This window comes from Canis aureus, chromosome 1 (assembly GCF_053574225.1).
Source record: "Canis aureus isolate CA01 chromosome 1, VMU_Caureus_v.1.0, whole genome shotgun sequence".
Lineage (NCBI taxonomy): Eukaryota > Metazoa > Chordata > Mammalia > Carnivora > Canidae > Canis > Canis aureus.
The window spans coordinates 26,240,014-26,253,783 of NC_135611.1; the positions used below are offsets into that span (position 1 = coordinate 26,240,014).

At 40.2% G+C, this 13,770-nt stretch overlaps 2 protein-coding genes across 8 annotated transcripts in view; one reads left to right on the top strand and one right to left on the bottom strand.

Moving 5' to 3' along the window:
- The window catches only part of LOC144292308 (vascular non-inflammatory molecule 3-like), an 84,967-nt gene that overhangs the window by 21,860 nt on the left and 49,337 nt on the right, over nt 1–13,770 (bottom strand).
- LOC144311237 (pantetheinase) overlaps nt 5,223–13,770 on the top strand; it is a 36,336-nt gene continuing 27,788 nt past the window's right edge. For 4 of the 7 annotated variants that reach the window (XM_077893477.1, XM_077893461.1, XM_077893507.1 and 1 more), the window contains exons 1-3: nt 5,223–5,402; nt 10,709–10,848; nt 11,264–11,318. Coding sequence is in view for 1 of the 7 variants with exons in the window: in XM_077893450.1 (XP_077749576.1) it covers nt 11,283–11,318 (36 nt within the window). In the remaining 6 variants the exon portion in view is untranslated. The remainder of the gene's footprint in view (nt 5,403–10,708; nt 10,849–11,263; nt 11,319–13,770) is intronic. The other 3 variants (XM_077893471.1, XM_077893488.1, XM_077893516.1) reach the window with 1 other exon arrangement.

Consider the following 13,770-nt stretch of genomic DNA (forward strand, 5'->3'; position numbering starts at 1 on the left):
AAAGGGAGTAACTCACCAAGTTTGCACCAAGGTTCAAAGTCCGGATGAAGGAAGATGCAGATCCCCACACACCTAGGTGATCAAAATTATGATGTGGGGTCATTGAGTGCAAAGATCAACAAAAAAATTCTTGAGGTGCTTTCGATGCAAAAATGTGCTTTATTAAAGCATGGGGACAGGGCCCATGGGCAGAAAGAATGCACTTGTGATTGTGAAGTGGGACGGATTATGTATTTTGGAGTTGGCTGGGGGGAAGGGAGGGTCAGGTATAGAGATAACTAGAAATCTCTAAAGGGTTTTCTGTATGTTAAAGAAGATTTACAGAATCCTGGAGGTCTGGCTATTGTCATGCTAAGGTTGCTTTTTTTTTTAATAATAAATTTATTTTGTATTGCTGTTCAGTTTGATGCTAAGGTTGCTTTTAATCTCTGGCAAAGCATTAATACTAAGGCAGCTGTAAATTCACTGAGGAATGTCAGTCTCTGCATGTCTCAGGTATTTATAAATGGGCAAGTTATAAGAAAATTTAATTTTATCTGATTTCCCCTACCTTTCTTCTCCTTATCAGTCCCCAGGATCCAATCCAATCCAATGCAATCAAATAATAAAGACCCCCATGGAAGAAGTCATCTTTTTAAGCCAAATGGCTTGTTTTGTGACTTTATGTAATTGAGTTTTAACTTCACCAGAAGTGGTAATCCAATTATCTATTACAGCCAACAGATAATTGAGGGCTATTCTATTATCAAGAACACCTTTGGCCAGAGCGTCTAAGGATCTTTGGTGGGCAGCTATTGCTTTTGCAATGAATTCTACAACAATTTCAAGAATTAAGGAGAAGTTCCTGATCCCAGCTTCATTCATATTTATCCACGCCCAGAAGTAGGAGCCTGCCAAAAGGAGTGAATCCTGAATCATGAGAGCCTCCTGGTAGACCTTTTCTAACTTGATTATGTAAATTTATACGGGGGAGTCAACCAGTGAGATGTAGCTAGATTTCAGGTTCCAAGCCTGAAAAAAAAGTTGCTCTAAATTCCAGAGGTTACCCATCTTAGCAATGGCCTGGGAGGAAAGATGAGGGTATTTATGAGATAAAGATGAGATGGTCTTTCCAGACCAATGGCAGAGTGAAGGAAGGGAAAAGGAGAAGTGGTTTCATGTTCACTTAGAGTAGGAAGTCTTGATCTGGCCCCTTGGGTAGAAGCAGTCTACCTTAATATCAGCTACTTCTCTTCCCTGTCAGTTTGATTCAGAGGTCTCCAGTGTCTGCATGGGACCAGATTATCAGGTGGAGTCTTCTTTACCTGTGTAATGTTTATCCAAGACTTAATATCTTTAAATTAGTGTCAGTAGTCAGGAATACTTGGTAAGGTTCTTTCCAGTGGGGCTTGAGGTCTTCCTCTGATGATGCTTTCAGATACTTGATCACTAGGCCCTAAACTGTGACCAACAGGAGCCTTTGAATTGGGACCCAGGAAGGCTTCTTTAAGCTGTTGATGACAGGCTTGAGCATAACGCATTAGAGACCTACTAGTAGTGATCATACTAGCATGAGACAGGGATCAACAGGAGGTTATATATCGATAGAATTCCATCTCTGCAAGGTTTTCATTAAGACTCATATGATTCAGTGAAGTGGGTGCCTTGATCACTGGAGATTATAGAAGGTATATTTTAAGTGGGAGACACATTTTTTTAGCATGTCCCTCCCACTGTGAGAGCATAGTCTTATGGTGGAGAAAGGCTTCAACCCATTTGGAAAACATGCATACAAAAACGAGGACATATTGATAACCCATACTAAGTGATAACTGAATGAAGTCTAACTGCAAGTGTTCAAAGGGTCTGTAGGAAGGAGGTCTGAGGACATTAGAGACAAAATCAGTTTTTTAGGGTTATGGGTCTGACCAGTTAGATATTATTGGTAGACTGTTTTTGCAATTTTATAGAAATTTCTCCACTAATGTTTATTTATAACTCCAGTCATCTTAAATGCATTAGAGGAAGGAATGCAAAAATCAGAAAATGGGGTTTATCAAGGAGCTGGGAAAAAGCAAGCAGCCATCTCAGGTTTCTCATAGCCCCGACTATTTACTTAATTTATAGCTATTGTTTACTCATCTCAATTTCTCTGATTCAAGAGCAAACTGTTGCCATGTTATAAGGATGTGAGGATGGCAAAAGCCTGGCCATTAGGAGCCATTTTTTGAGGAAGCAGAATGGACCTCATCCAGGTGTGTTACAATCGTTATAGATTCTGTTTCTGCTGCCTTTGCATGGCATGCCTTCTATAATCTCCAGTGATGGAGGAACTAAGATTTCTAAGATTTAAAAATTCTAATAAATTTAATATATTCAAAGTTTTTTCCAAAGATTCCTTTTACACAAACCTTCTACAACTTTCTTTTTACACTCAGATTTTGTCCTGTTTTCCCTTTTTATTTTTATTTTTCAAAAGATTTTATTTATTTATATATGAAAGACACAGAGAGAAAGAGAGGCAGAGAGACAGGCAGAGGGAGAAGCAGGCTCCATGCAGGGAGCCTGATATGAGACTCGATCCTGGGATTCCAGGATAACACCCTAGCCGAAGGCAGGCACCAAACCACTGAGCCACCCAGGGATCCCCAAGTTTTCCCTTTTTAAATAACCAGCCTTATTTTAGGACGAAATTACTTTATTTTTCCTCAACAAAAATGTGTCTTTATTCCTCATAATTTTTTCTTACCAAAAGCATGCATTTTCCTCCTAGAAATAGAAATATTATAGAAGCATAGACATAGAAAATATATTTTCCCTTATTATTTCCAGTGGCCTAATATATTAAATTTATTGGAATTTTTAAGCCTTAGAAATCTTAGTTTCTAGTGAAAATTAAATAATAGTGATCTGTCTCTTTTACTACAATTCTTTAGATTTTCAAATTCATAAATATTTCTCATGATTTTTAGAAGTTTATGTGTTTTTGGATTTTCCAGTGTAGCATGAACAGATCCAGATATCTTTTAGCTTCTCTGTAATTAGAAGCCAAAAATAAACCGATACTTGGTAATTAATGTTTTAGTATTTTGTTTTACTTGGAAGTAATCTAAATATTTAACAGATTTAACTTAATTCATCATTTGATCTAACTCGGCAAAACTTTAGGTTTTAGGTTACCAACAAGATTCGGGAAAACAATTTCAACACTTACCTAAAATTTTTCATTTTATTTAGGTCTATTTAATTTACTTGTTCTTAATAATTATGCTTAGATCACTCATAAAAACTTTGTGAGGCATCATAGTCACTCATTCCATTCATCTTTCGATGGATAAAGAAGATGTGGTTTATGTATACAATGGAATATTACTCAGCCATTAGAAATGACAAGTACCCACCATTTGCTTCGACGTGGATGGAACTGGAGGGTATTATGCTGAGTGAAGTAAGTCAGTCGGAGAAGGACAAACATTATATGTTCTCATTCATGTGGGGAATATAAATAATAGTGAAAGGGAATATAAGGGAAGGGAGAAGAAGTGTGTGGGGAATATCAGAAAGGGAGACAGAACATGGAAGACTCCTAACTCTGGGAAACAAACTAGGGGTGGTGGAAGGGGAGGAGGGCGGAGGGGGGGGTGACTGGGTGGCGGGCACTGAGGGAGGCGCTTGACGGGATGAGCACTGGGTGTTATTCTGTATGCTGGCAAATTGAACACCAATAAAAAATAAATTTATTATTAAAAAAAAGTCACTCATTCTTCCAAGCTACTTTCTTTTAAATATTCTGCAACAGAGATAACATTGACCTATCTGACTTTAAGTAAACCCCAGTAGCTGATATCTCTAAAGACACGTCTATTTTAATCAAACCAACAATCTTAAACAAGCTCTCATGTGGACATGAACTTGAAAAGACATTTTGGTTAGTTTCTATCTTTTTGATAGGTTTAGAATGATCAATCCTTTTTTGCACTTGTCTTCAAACCACCTAACTAGGGCTCTTTTGGAAATTAATTTTAGCGATGCCATCCAGAGGTATTTATAACATATCCACAAACACATGTGTGCGAAGACTGTGTAGTTACCAATACTTGTGAAGATTTTTAAGATTTGAACTTGTCCGTAGAGTTGAAAGCTGTGCTAGAGTCTGGGCATGAGCCCTTTAGCAGTTTTTTATTTTATTTTATTTATTTATTTATTTATTTATTTATTTATTTATTTATTTATTTATTTATTTTTAGCAGTTTATTTTAAAAATACTTCTCTTTCTCCCCCTTCAGTCCCCGGTAATTGTGAGCTGTGTTTACACTGCAGAGGCATGATAAAGTGTGTAACTTTAAGGGGAAGAAAAAAAAGTAAGTTCTTCCAAGAAGGACTTTGATTTTCTAAGGCCAATAATTTACAGGGCTTTTCAGATAAACAACGGAAGTTCATTTGGTAAAAGAATAGGTAAATATTGAATTACCGGTATACTGATTTTTGTTTTGTAAAATAAGGATAGTATTTTTAATTCCTCAAAGAATTGGACAATAACTTAAATGACATCATATGTTCATTCACCTATCCTACTACATTATCCTCAATTTGTTGTTTTCCCTCTGGGTACATATTTTTGTTGTTTTTTTAATTCCAGTATAATTAGCATACAATGTTATATTAGTTTCCGGTATGCAGTGTGGTGATACAACAATTCTATAGTTGCTTGGTGCTTATCATGATATAAGTGTGCTCTTAATCCCTTTCACCTATTTCACCTATCCTCCCACCCCCCTCCCCTCTGATAACCATCAGTTTATACTCTATATTTAAGGGTGGGGTTTTTTTGTCTCTTTTTTTCTTTGTTCATTTGTTTTGTTTCTTAAATTCCACATGAGTGAAATCACATTGTATTTGTCTTTCTCTGACTGGCTTATTTCACTTCACATTATACTCTCTAGATTTATCCATTTGCTGCAAATGTCAAGATTACATTCGTTTTTATGGGTGAGCAACATTTATTGTATATATACATATATTACTTTTTGTCAAGTCATCTATTGACAGACACAGGTGACTTCCATAATTTGGCTATTGTAAATAATGCTGCATGGGTACATAGTTTTAAGTATTTCTGGCAGCGTTGTGTAACCCCTTGGATGTCTGACAGGTCGCCAAAGACAGTCCAAAGGATACTGGATTCCACAAATCTAAAGTCACTCCCATAGGTAGCTAAAAGAAACAATTTGCATATACCAGGCAGGCTGAAAGCCAAGCCTAGTTATCCAAAACAGGACAAGCAAAAAGGCAGTTGCTATACCTAGGAGAGAAAAGAAAAATCCACAATGGGCTTGAATTTGGAAATGAAGGGACAACAGTGAGATTATATTTTCCTTTCCAGACAGAGCACCACAGACAGAGGTTCAGAAGAACTGATTCTGGTAAGAATTTTCATTCTTCACTGGCTTTTGACAGTTTGTCCAGGATCCCATACACAAGCTCTGGTATCCACCAGAGTTTTCCCTTAGCTATTTAGGGGAATAATGTAGCAGTTTACCAGAAAACTCCTCACTTGCAACACTGAAATTGAGTTGGTAGATTGTTTCATCTTGTTGTACCAGTCTCTTAGTCCTCACAATCGGTCAGTTTAGTTAAACTCATTTCTAGAGGCAGTGACGCAGGTGTGTTCTCAAGGGTAGGCCTATGGTTCAAGCAATCAGGTAGTAAATAAGAGACATTTTTATGGAAACAGAAGAAAAGCAATGTTAATGATTAGATCAAATTATAAACCAATTTTTGAGTTTTAAGGGTAGCCAGTAGAGAAGATTTCTATATGTCAGGCTATTGTCAGGTTTAATCTGATCGGTAGTGAAATGAAATAGACCAGGCAAAAGTTGGTCGAAACAGATTTTTAATGGGACGGGCTCTCTGGCGAGGTTCTGCAGCCCGCAGGGGAGGGAGAGAGTGGGCAAGTCGTGGGCGCAGGGGAGGGCAACGGGCTTTTAAAGAGGGGAGGAGTAAGGGCTTGGGTTCTGTATGGGGTGATAGGTATTAGGCTTATTACTGGTGAATTTGGCCTGGGGGCAATAACTGCCCATGCCCTTATATGGGGTCTGGGTAAAGTACCTTTCAGGTTTCCTGCATAGGTCCAGGCTCCCCCTGATGACACGTCCTCGGGAGGTCTGCTGGTGATGGGAAAGTTCTGAGGTGGGGGCAACAAGGTGGGGGGTCCGCCAACATTTTGTTGGTGCTTCCCGATCCCCCTTGATCCCACCGGCCCAACAGCTATCTTACGGAGTGACCCACAGAGCAAGAGGCACAAAGATGGTTTACACCTGAGCTGCTGTGATTTCTCAGAAACTTATATCAAATTGTTTATATTCAGTTTGTAGAGCTTCAGGAGAAAGGGAAGTTTTTGTTTTTAAACGATTCCAAGTCAGAAAAGTGAGAGAACAATTTAACAATGCTAATTTGGATAGTTGTAGCCAGCCATTGGAGGACACCAGAAGAACTCAGGATCTATTCCAACTTTTAATATTCCAGCATTAAAATCTAATATTTATAAAGGTGTGTTGAGGAGGAGAATTTCTTCTGCTATTCAAGTCCTTCAATTTCCTCTAGAAATTGACATGAGCCAGATGAACAGGTGAAAATCCAATTTAATTTCATACGTACAGGGATCCACAGGGTCATGAAATTCCAAAGACTTATATGAAGCTTCTGGGAGCTAAGAAGAGGGGGAGGGGCCTGAAGATACAAAAGGGAGAGGGATCATCAGCACGAAGTTGAGATGCTTGGAAAACAACACTTGCCGTTTTATGCAGATAGATTTATTAGGTAAAGAGAAATCTCCATTAATACCTGTTTTCATAGTAGAGGGAGGCAGTTGAGGAAGGAGGGGGAGAGTTTGGATCTGCTGGGTTTTGATTGCTCTTAAGTCAAAATAATGTTCATGCCAAAGTGGTGCATTTTAGGGCAGCCTGCCCTCGGTCCCTACAAGTACCTCATATATATATTTAATTTTGCACTAGCTTTTTGCAATGGATCTTTCAAAGACAATATTTTGGAATTTTGAAGCTTTTTGGAGGCTTCTGCTTGCCAATTAAAACAGGTATCCCATTTCATTGACCTTGGCAACCCTTGCTTTCAAGTGCATTCCTTAGAGGACCTTATCTAACTGAAACATTCTCCATTATGGCCATGATAATTCTGTTTTTTTTAGTAAAATTTTTACCATTTCTGTAGACCGTCACAGCTCCTGGCACCGTAGTTTTGTTTTTAGATATGAAAAAGCAAGTGTGCCGGAAGGTGGTTACACTTGACTTCTGATTTTAAGGATCCCATTAGCTGAGCCTTTGTTTACTCAAAACAAGACAAGCTCAATGCAACAGCAGTAACCACAAGTTGTCACTGTGGACTGGCCAAGAGAAGGCTGTGCCCAATACCAGCAATTCCCAGTGTGGGCCAAACCAGCAAAATCCACTACGGAGACTTGCAGACTAGAACTGGGGAAAGGGGGAAACCTGCAAACCACACTGAATGGGGACCACAGGTTGGAAATGAAGAAGAAATTCCAGCATTGAATTGTGGACTGAGCCAAGGGCTAAGGAGTGGCGCTCCCTTAGAATCTCCCGTTAGTGTAGACAGATATGTTAACCCTGGACTAGAAAGCCAATTAGGTCAGGAGCTGGAATGCAAAAAAAGAGCAGAGCTTAACTGAGTGACTTGCCAATGGCTTTCAGAAACAGCCATAGAGACAGTGAACTTAGGTGGTCACAGAGCACCACACTTGTGTTTCTCCCTGTTTCCAAACGCAGTCAGAATCTTGCTTCAGACACTGATGCTGCCATGAAATCGGTTAAAAACGAAATGAAACAAAAGTACCCAAGTAAACTTGAAGGTCTCATTGGCTTTATTAAATGATTCACAAATCAGGCAGCATCTCATCTAGCAAATAGAGGGGAGCTCCCCTGAGCTAAGTAAGAGACAGGTTTTCTAAGTGAACCACTGCAGGTTTGTGCCTTGGTGAGTTAGAAACTGCATCAGGTTGAAATGTCACACAAAGAAAGGTTTCCAGCAAATAAGGAGATGATGAGGGATGGCTTCCAAAGCTGTGACTCTCTGAGCTAAAGGTGAATGGATTCTCCTTACTTAGGGTTAAAATGAATATTTAGAGTAGGAGGCCTGTTCATCTTATGTAAAAGTAGGCATAAGGTAGCACATGTGCCTTAAGGAAACATGCCTATCCATACATTACCTGTTATGTAAATGAGGTTTGTGCTGCTTCTTGAGATTTTAGTATTATAATGAGCAAAGGTAGTTGGTGGCCCATTGAGTCTGGGTCCGTGTAGCTGTGAGTCAGGGATTAGGTTCTAACTGGTCTTGTTGGTCTGGGCTGGCTGGAGATCTTCCCAGGGCAGTCACTATTGCCTGAGGGGTAGTTTTGGTTTCTATTTGCCTGAGTTAAGATAAGGTGGAAAGAAGAGCTTAAGGAAGAATGTGGGACAAAGGTTGGCGAATACAAGCAGGTGAGCAATAAAGGTGATGTCCTGGGGCGTAGCTGGTGACAGTTTTTAAAGGCAGAGATATGGCATTAAAAAAAAAAGAAAAAAGGAATTTATTAGCGAGGATGCATTGTTTAGGCAAGGTTACCTACCAGTAAATTTTCTAGAATTGACCAGGAATTTTTTTCTTTTTTTAAGATTTTATTTATTTTTTCATGAGAGACAGAGAGAGAGAGAGAGAGGCAGAGACACAAACAGGCCCCATGCAGGGAGCCCAACTCGGGACTCGATAACGGGTCTCCAGGATCCCGCCCTGGGCTGAAGGGGGCGCTAAACCACTCAGCCACCCGGGCTGCCCTTGACCAGGAATTTCTGTGTTGATTGGTAGTGAATTCTTGGGGTGTTGAAATTACAGACAGGTGAGGCATTAAGTCTTGGGGCCCTTTACTGACTTGGGGCCCTAAGTGATGTTATCATGGGCCTATAGTTTTCTTCTTAACATCATTTTAATTAAAAAGAATGTAACTCAGGACCAGTCAGATGGAAGGGATGCACAGGGCAAGGGAAGGGGCCCAGAGCCCCATGCCCTCTTCAAGCGCACCACTCTCCCCAGATATCCACTTGTTCGCCAACTCAGAAGTACTCCCAACCCCTTCATCATATAGGCACACTTGATTAAGTTATTGGCCATTGGCTCTTGATTCAATTTCCAGGCCCTGTCTCCTCCCCTGAGGTCAGGGTTGGGACTGAAATTCCAAACCTGTAATTCCATGATTGGTTTTCTGGCACTGACTTCCCTTGAATCAGAGAGCATCAACTGGATCAACTGGGTTAGCTGGATGATTGAGGAGATAAGGGAAGTAAAGTCTCCAAAGTCCTCTGGCAAGTGAGTGGTGTTGTGCCCAAGATTTCGAATCCGAGAAACCACCAAGGAGCCGACACCGATGCAAACACACGAGGGTTTATTTACAGGCTCGAGCTTGGGTCCAAGTGCACCCGACACAGTGGAGCAGGGACTTGGACCCGGAGACCTAGAGGCGCAGCAGCTTTATAGGGGCCAGTGGCCAATGGGATACGCAGAAAGTTGCACAGGCATGTCGGTCCCCACGCAGGTGGCCAATTGCATTACACCTTCCCCTATATATCCACTTGAGCGGGCCTATTACTCTGGTCAGAATCGGGGCGGAGTTTTGGCGGGCACAAGGCGGGGTGACATTGTTATGAGCCCATTTCTGATTAGGGTGTGCCCAGCGGCTGGACTGGGGGGGGGGGGGCAGCGCCTTAAGCAATAAGCAGGTCATGTGGGGGTCACACAGGAGGTGGCGGGTGCAGCACAAAATGGAGTTAGTCCTGCTCTGCTTGTCCAGGGGCAGGGGATTTTTGTTAAATTTCCTGGGTCCCACAAGTGGCAGTCCTAGGCAAAATTCCTTAAGTGATGCCTTGGGTCTTTTGAGTACCAGGCACTCTGCTAGGTACTGGGGTCAGAGAAGTGCAAGAGGCAGCACCCATCCTATTTAGTCTTTGTTCTTCCCTATTTCTGGTTCTTTCCCCTGGGGGTGGGGCACAAATCCCTGTGGAGTTCCTTCTGGGGCCTGCTGCCTCTGGGGTGCTATCCGTGAATGTCCCAACACGGTGGGTTTCTTTCCTACTCCGGCAGTGGGATGTCCCCTTCTCCCTCTAGAGAGGCAATCCTCTGCATCCTTGCAGAGTCCGGTGGTATTAATCAAGGCTCCTTTCCACAGAACAGTTTTGTTGGGCTCCAAGGCAGGCCACTCAGAACTGTGCCACTTTGGCATATTGATTATTTTAAATAAAAGTTCCTTAAGAAACAGCCAGTGCAAGAAAACACTGACTTCTCCTTGTCTTCAGAAGACAAGAAATAAATATCTTCTGTAAAAGGTGGCCTCTCTGCACCAGGAGGTAAAGAGATTCTTCTTGTCAGGCACGGGAAATTTGTCGTCAAAAAGGCTGTATAAACAACCCTTGTTACCTTTTATTGATTTACTACCAGGCCGAAATTCTGTCCAGAATTCCTTACTAATTGAAGCTCTCCAAGTCGTTTTCTTTGTCCTGTCAATTCTTCACAGATTTATTGCCTCTTTGTCTAAGAAGTATAAAAACTGCCTGCCTTTGGTCATTTAGGTCTCCATGTCATTACTGGACCTCTGTGTGTGTGTCATAAAACTACCCCCCCCCCCCCCCCCCCATTAATCTGGCTCATGTCCCTTACATTCTTCTATCAGCTGGAGATCCTTGACAGCAGAGGAAGTGGTTCCTCCCCTGCAGTTGGGCGTAGCCAGCTGGGTCAGCTTCCGCTGGATATTTGCTCTGAAGGGTCTGCAGTTTTGAGATCTCGGGAAATCTGACGTACAGCCAGCGGAAGGTAAGATTTCTTACCCTTTCAGTCTCCTGGAATCTCTGTCTGTGGGGTCTGGTGGAGGGAGAGTGATGACATTCTTTTTCTCTTTCTCTCAAATTAGCAGGAGAAAATATTTGTAGAACTAATTCCTTTAGTTTAGCGACTCTTGGTAAAAATTTGGTAGAGTACTTTTGGTTAGTGATCCATTTCCTCCCAGATGGCTTTTGTTTTCCTTTGTGGTGTCTTTTGTGTTGCTTGTCTTAAAGGGGATTACCATAAATCAGAAGGCAGGCATAGGCCCTCTCAGCTGTTCAAGTGGGCCTCACACAGTGCTGGGTTCATGCTTCTCATCAGGCAGTGTCTGTTTAGACATACTTTGCTGCGGGTCCCTTGTAAAAACTGGATGAAGTTTTTCTTTTTGTCTTGTTCTATGTCCTAGGAACTTGGCTTTGTGACCAATGAGGATATTCTCTTTGGTTTCTGCCATCTGGAGGGTATGTTTACTGGGGTGCATTTACTGGGGTACACTAAGGTAGCCAGTTGAATAGACGGGGATCGGAGACATCCATTTACAGGCAGCATTTTCTTTGTCCAGTTGTGCCAGCTCTCAGGGGAGTTTGTCCTAAGAGCTCCTAGACTGTAAGAGCCTTTGTCATCTCAACCTTCATTGCTTCGTTGCTTGCTTTTCGAGCACTAACAAAGTGCTCGAAAAATCCCATTCCAGTAGCACCTGCCCACTGTCACAGATTGGCGGGTCTGGGACTGGAAGCTTCACCCTTTTATGGGAGACTGCAGACACCTGATACACCACATCATTCTTCCCACCTGGCCCTGAAGGTCTTTGCTTTCTTGGACTATTCTTGGGAGTAGACTTTTGGATCATGGGGTTTTCATCAAACTAGATCCCTCTCTAGGGATGCCCTCTTGTATCTTTGGTCAAAGCATTAAAAGGTTTATTGGTTTGAGTCACTATTAATTGATAATTAAATAGTAAGAACCATGGTAAGATCAATGGCCGAAAGATGAATCCTTTAAATTGGCTAAATTAAAAAAAAGTCTTTATGGTGAGCTTTTAATTGTTTTATTAGTATAAAGCTAGCTTTAAAAGGATTCCTTTGACAAGATAAAGAACAGAAATTAGACTTAAGGCAAAAATTAATGTCTATATCCATTGCAAATTTCCCTTCTTAAAATCTGACCCGATCTGTCAGTTTTAACTTCCCTTTCCTTATAAGATTTATTTTAGACAGCAGTCCAGCTTAATCTCAAGCTCAAAGTATACAGGCTATTCTTCTAAATGCTGGAAGCCAAGAAGTAAATTTGGCAGAAGTACCTGGGACAGGGAGTAGGGCTTGCTTTGCTGTAATCCGGGTCTGCCAGCTTTAGGCATTTCTATGCAATGACCTTGGCAGATGGATCTTAGAACTATGCATCTCCCCCCCCCCATCTCCCCGCCCGCCACCCCCCCCCCACAGAATTCATCATGTCTCTTGAACAGCAACAGATCTTTTAAATTATAAAGCCCCTTTTCCTCCATTTTCAAAAGTTCCTACCAAATTTAGAGGATTTAGAAATGTTAATGGCTGTTCGAAACCCCAATCACAGAGAACTTGGCTGCTAAGGAAAGTTTCTTTCAGCTCCTGATTATATTATGATTATTAGGCAAACCAGAAGGCCCCCTGGAGCCCAGCCCCCCTTCACAGAGGAAACAGATCACCAAAATTTCTCCTAAGCCCTCCTGCAATTAATCAGTGGAAGGATGATTCTCAGGGCCTAATAATAATAAAAAGCCCAAGGTTAAATTACATACTTAGAAAAAAACTTTTACTAAAATGCTTTATACAGAATTTATGAAGGCATAAAACTTTTGATCTCCATTTTAGTTAAACATCTCCCTGATATATATATATATATATATATATATATATATATATATATATATATATATATATATATATATTAGTAAAAAAAGGCAGGTCAATCCCTTGATATTCAGGCTACAATCCAAATCTTTAGGGGGAATTAAAGACAATTGTCTTTGTGTTACAAATCTCTATACAACTAGAAATGCAACTCTAAAAACAAGTCAAAACCCACCTATTTTTACTGATCTCAAAATCTTGCCTATTCCTCTCAATGCTTTATAGACATAAAAGATCAGGATATTGGAACAAAATTGTTCTGTACCTAAAATAGTTTCCCCAAATCTTTTTGGCAACTTGAAACCTTGAAGGTTTGCTAAGTGATAAGTGATAAGGTTAAGTTCACTGAATATCTAGGTCATTTTCAAATAACATGAAATAATAAACATTAAATGCTGAACATACATTTATCTACTGGTGGTTTCCTTATTACTCTAGAGAAACTAAAAATTTGGGTCTGCTAGTAAAGATGTTCTGTTCTTTTTTAATAAAAGATTGTACTATGAAGAAACACATGTTTCTAGAAATTATGAAATATAGTCATAAATTTGCCAATCTAAAAAATGCTGGGAAAACAGACAATTCACTGTTGCTTACTACTTAGTTTTCACTAGAAATTAAAGTTTCTAAGGATTAAAAGTTGTAATTAACATATTTGACTAAAGCTGCTAAAAATTATAAGGGAAACAACCCTGTGAGATAGATGTTTTTGGTAAGAAACAGTATGACGAATGGCAATACATTTTTGTTGAGGGCAAAAATAATTCTTCCTGAAGTGAATCTAGTTATTTAGAAAGGGAAAACTTAAAAACCAAGTATAAAAAATAAAAAATAAATATTACAACATGATTTATGAAAAAAAAACTCCTTTGAAAAATATTTTATATATAGCTAAGGTTAGGATAAGTATATTTAAGATTTTTTTTGTTTTTTTTTTTTAAGATTTTATTTATTTATTCATGAGAGACACAGAGAGAGAGAGAGGCAGAGACACAGGTAGAGGGAGAAGCAGGCTCCACGCAGG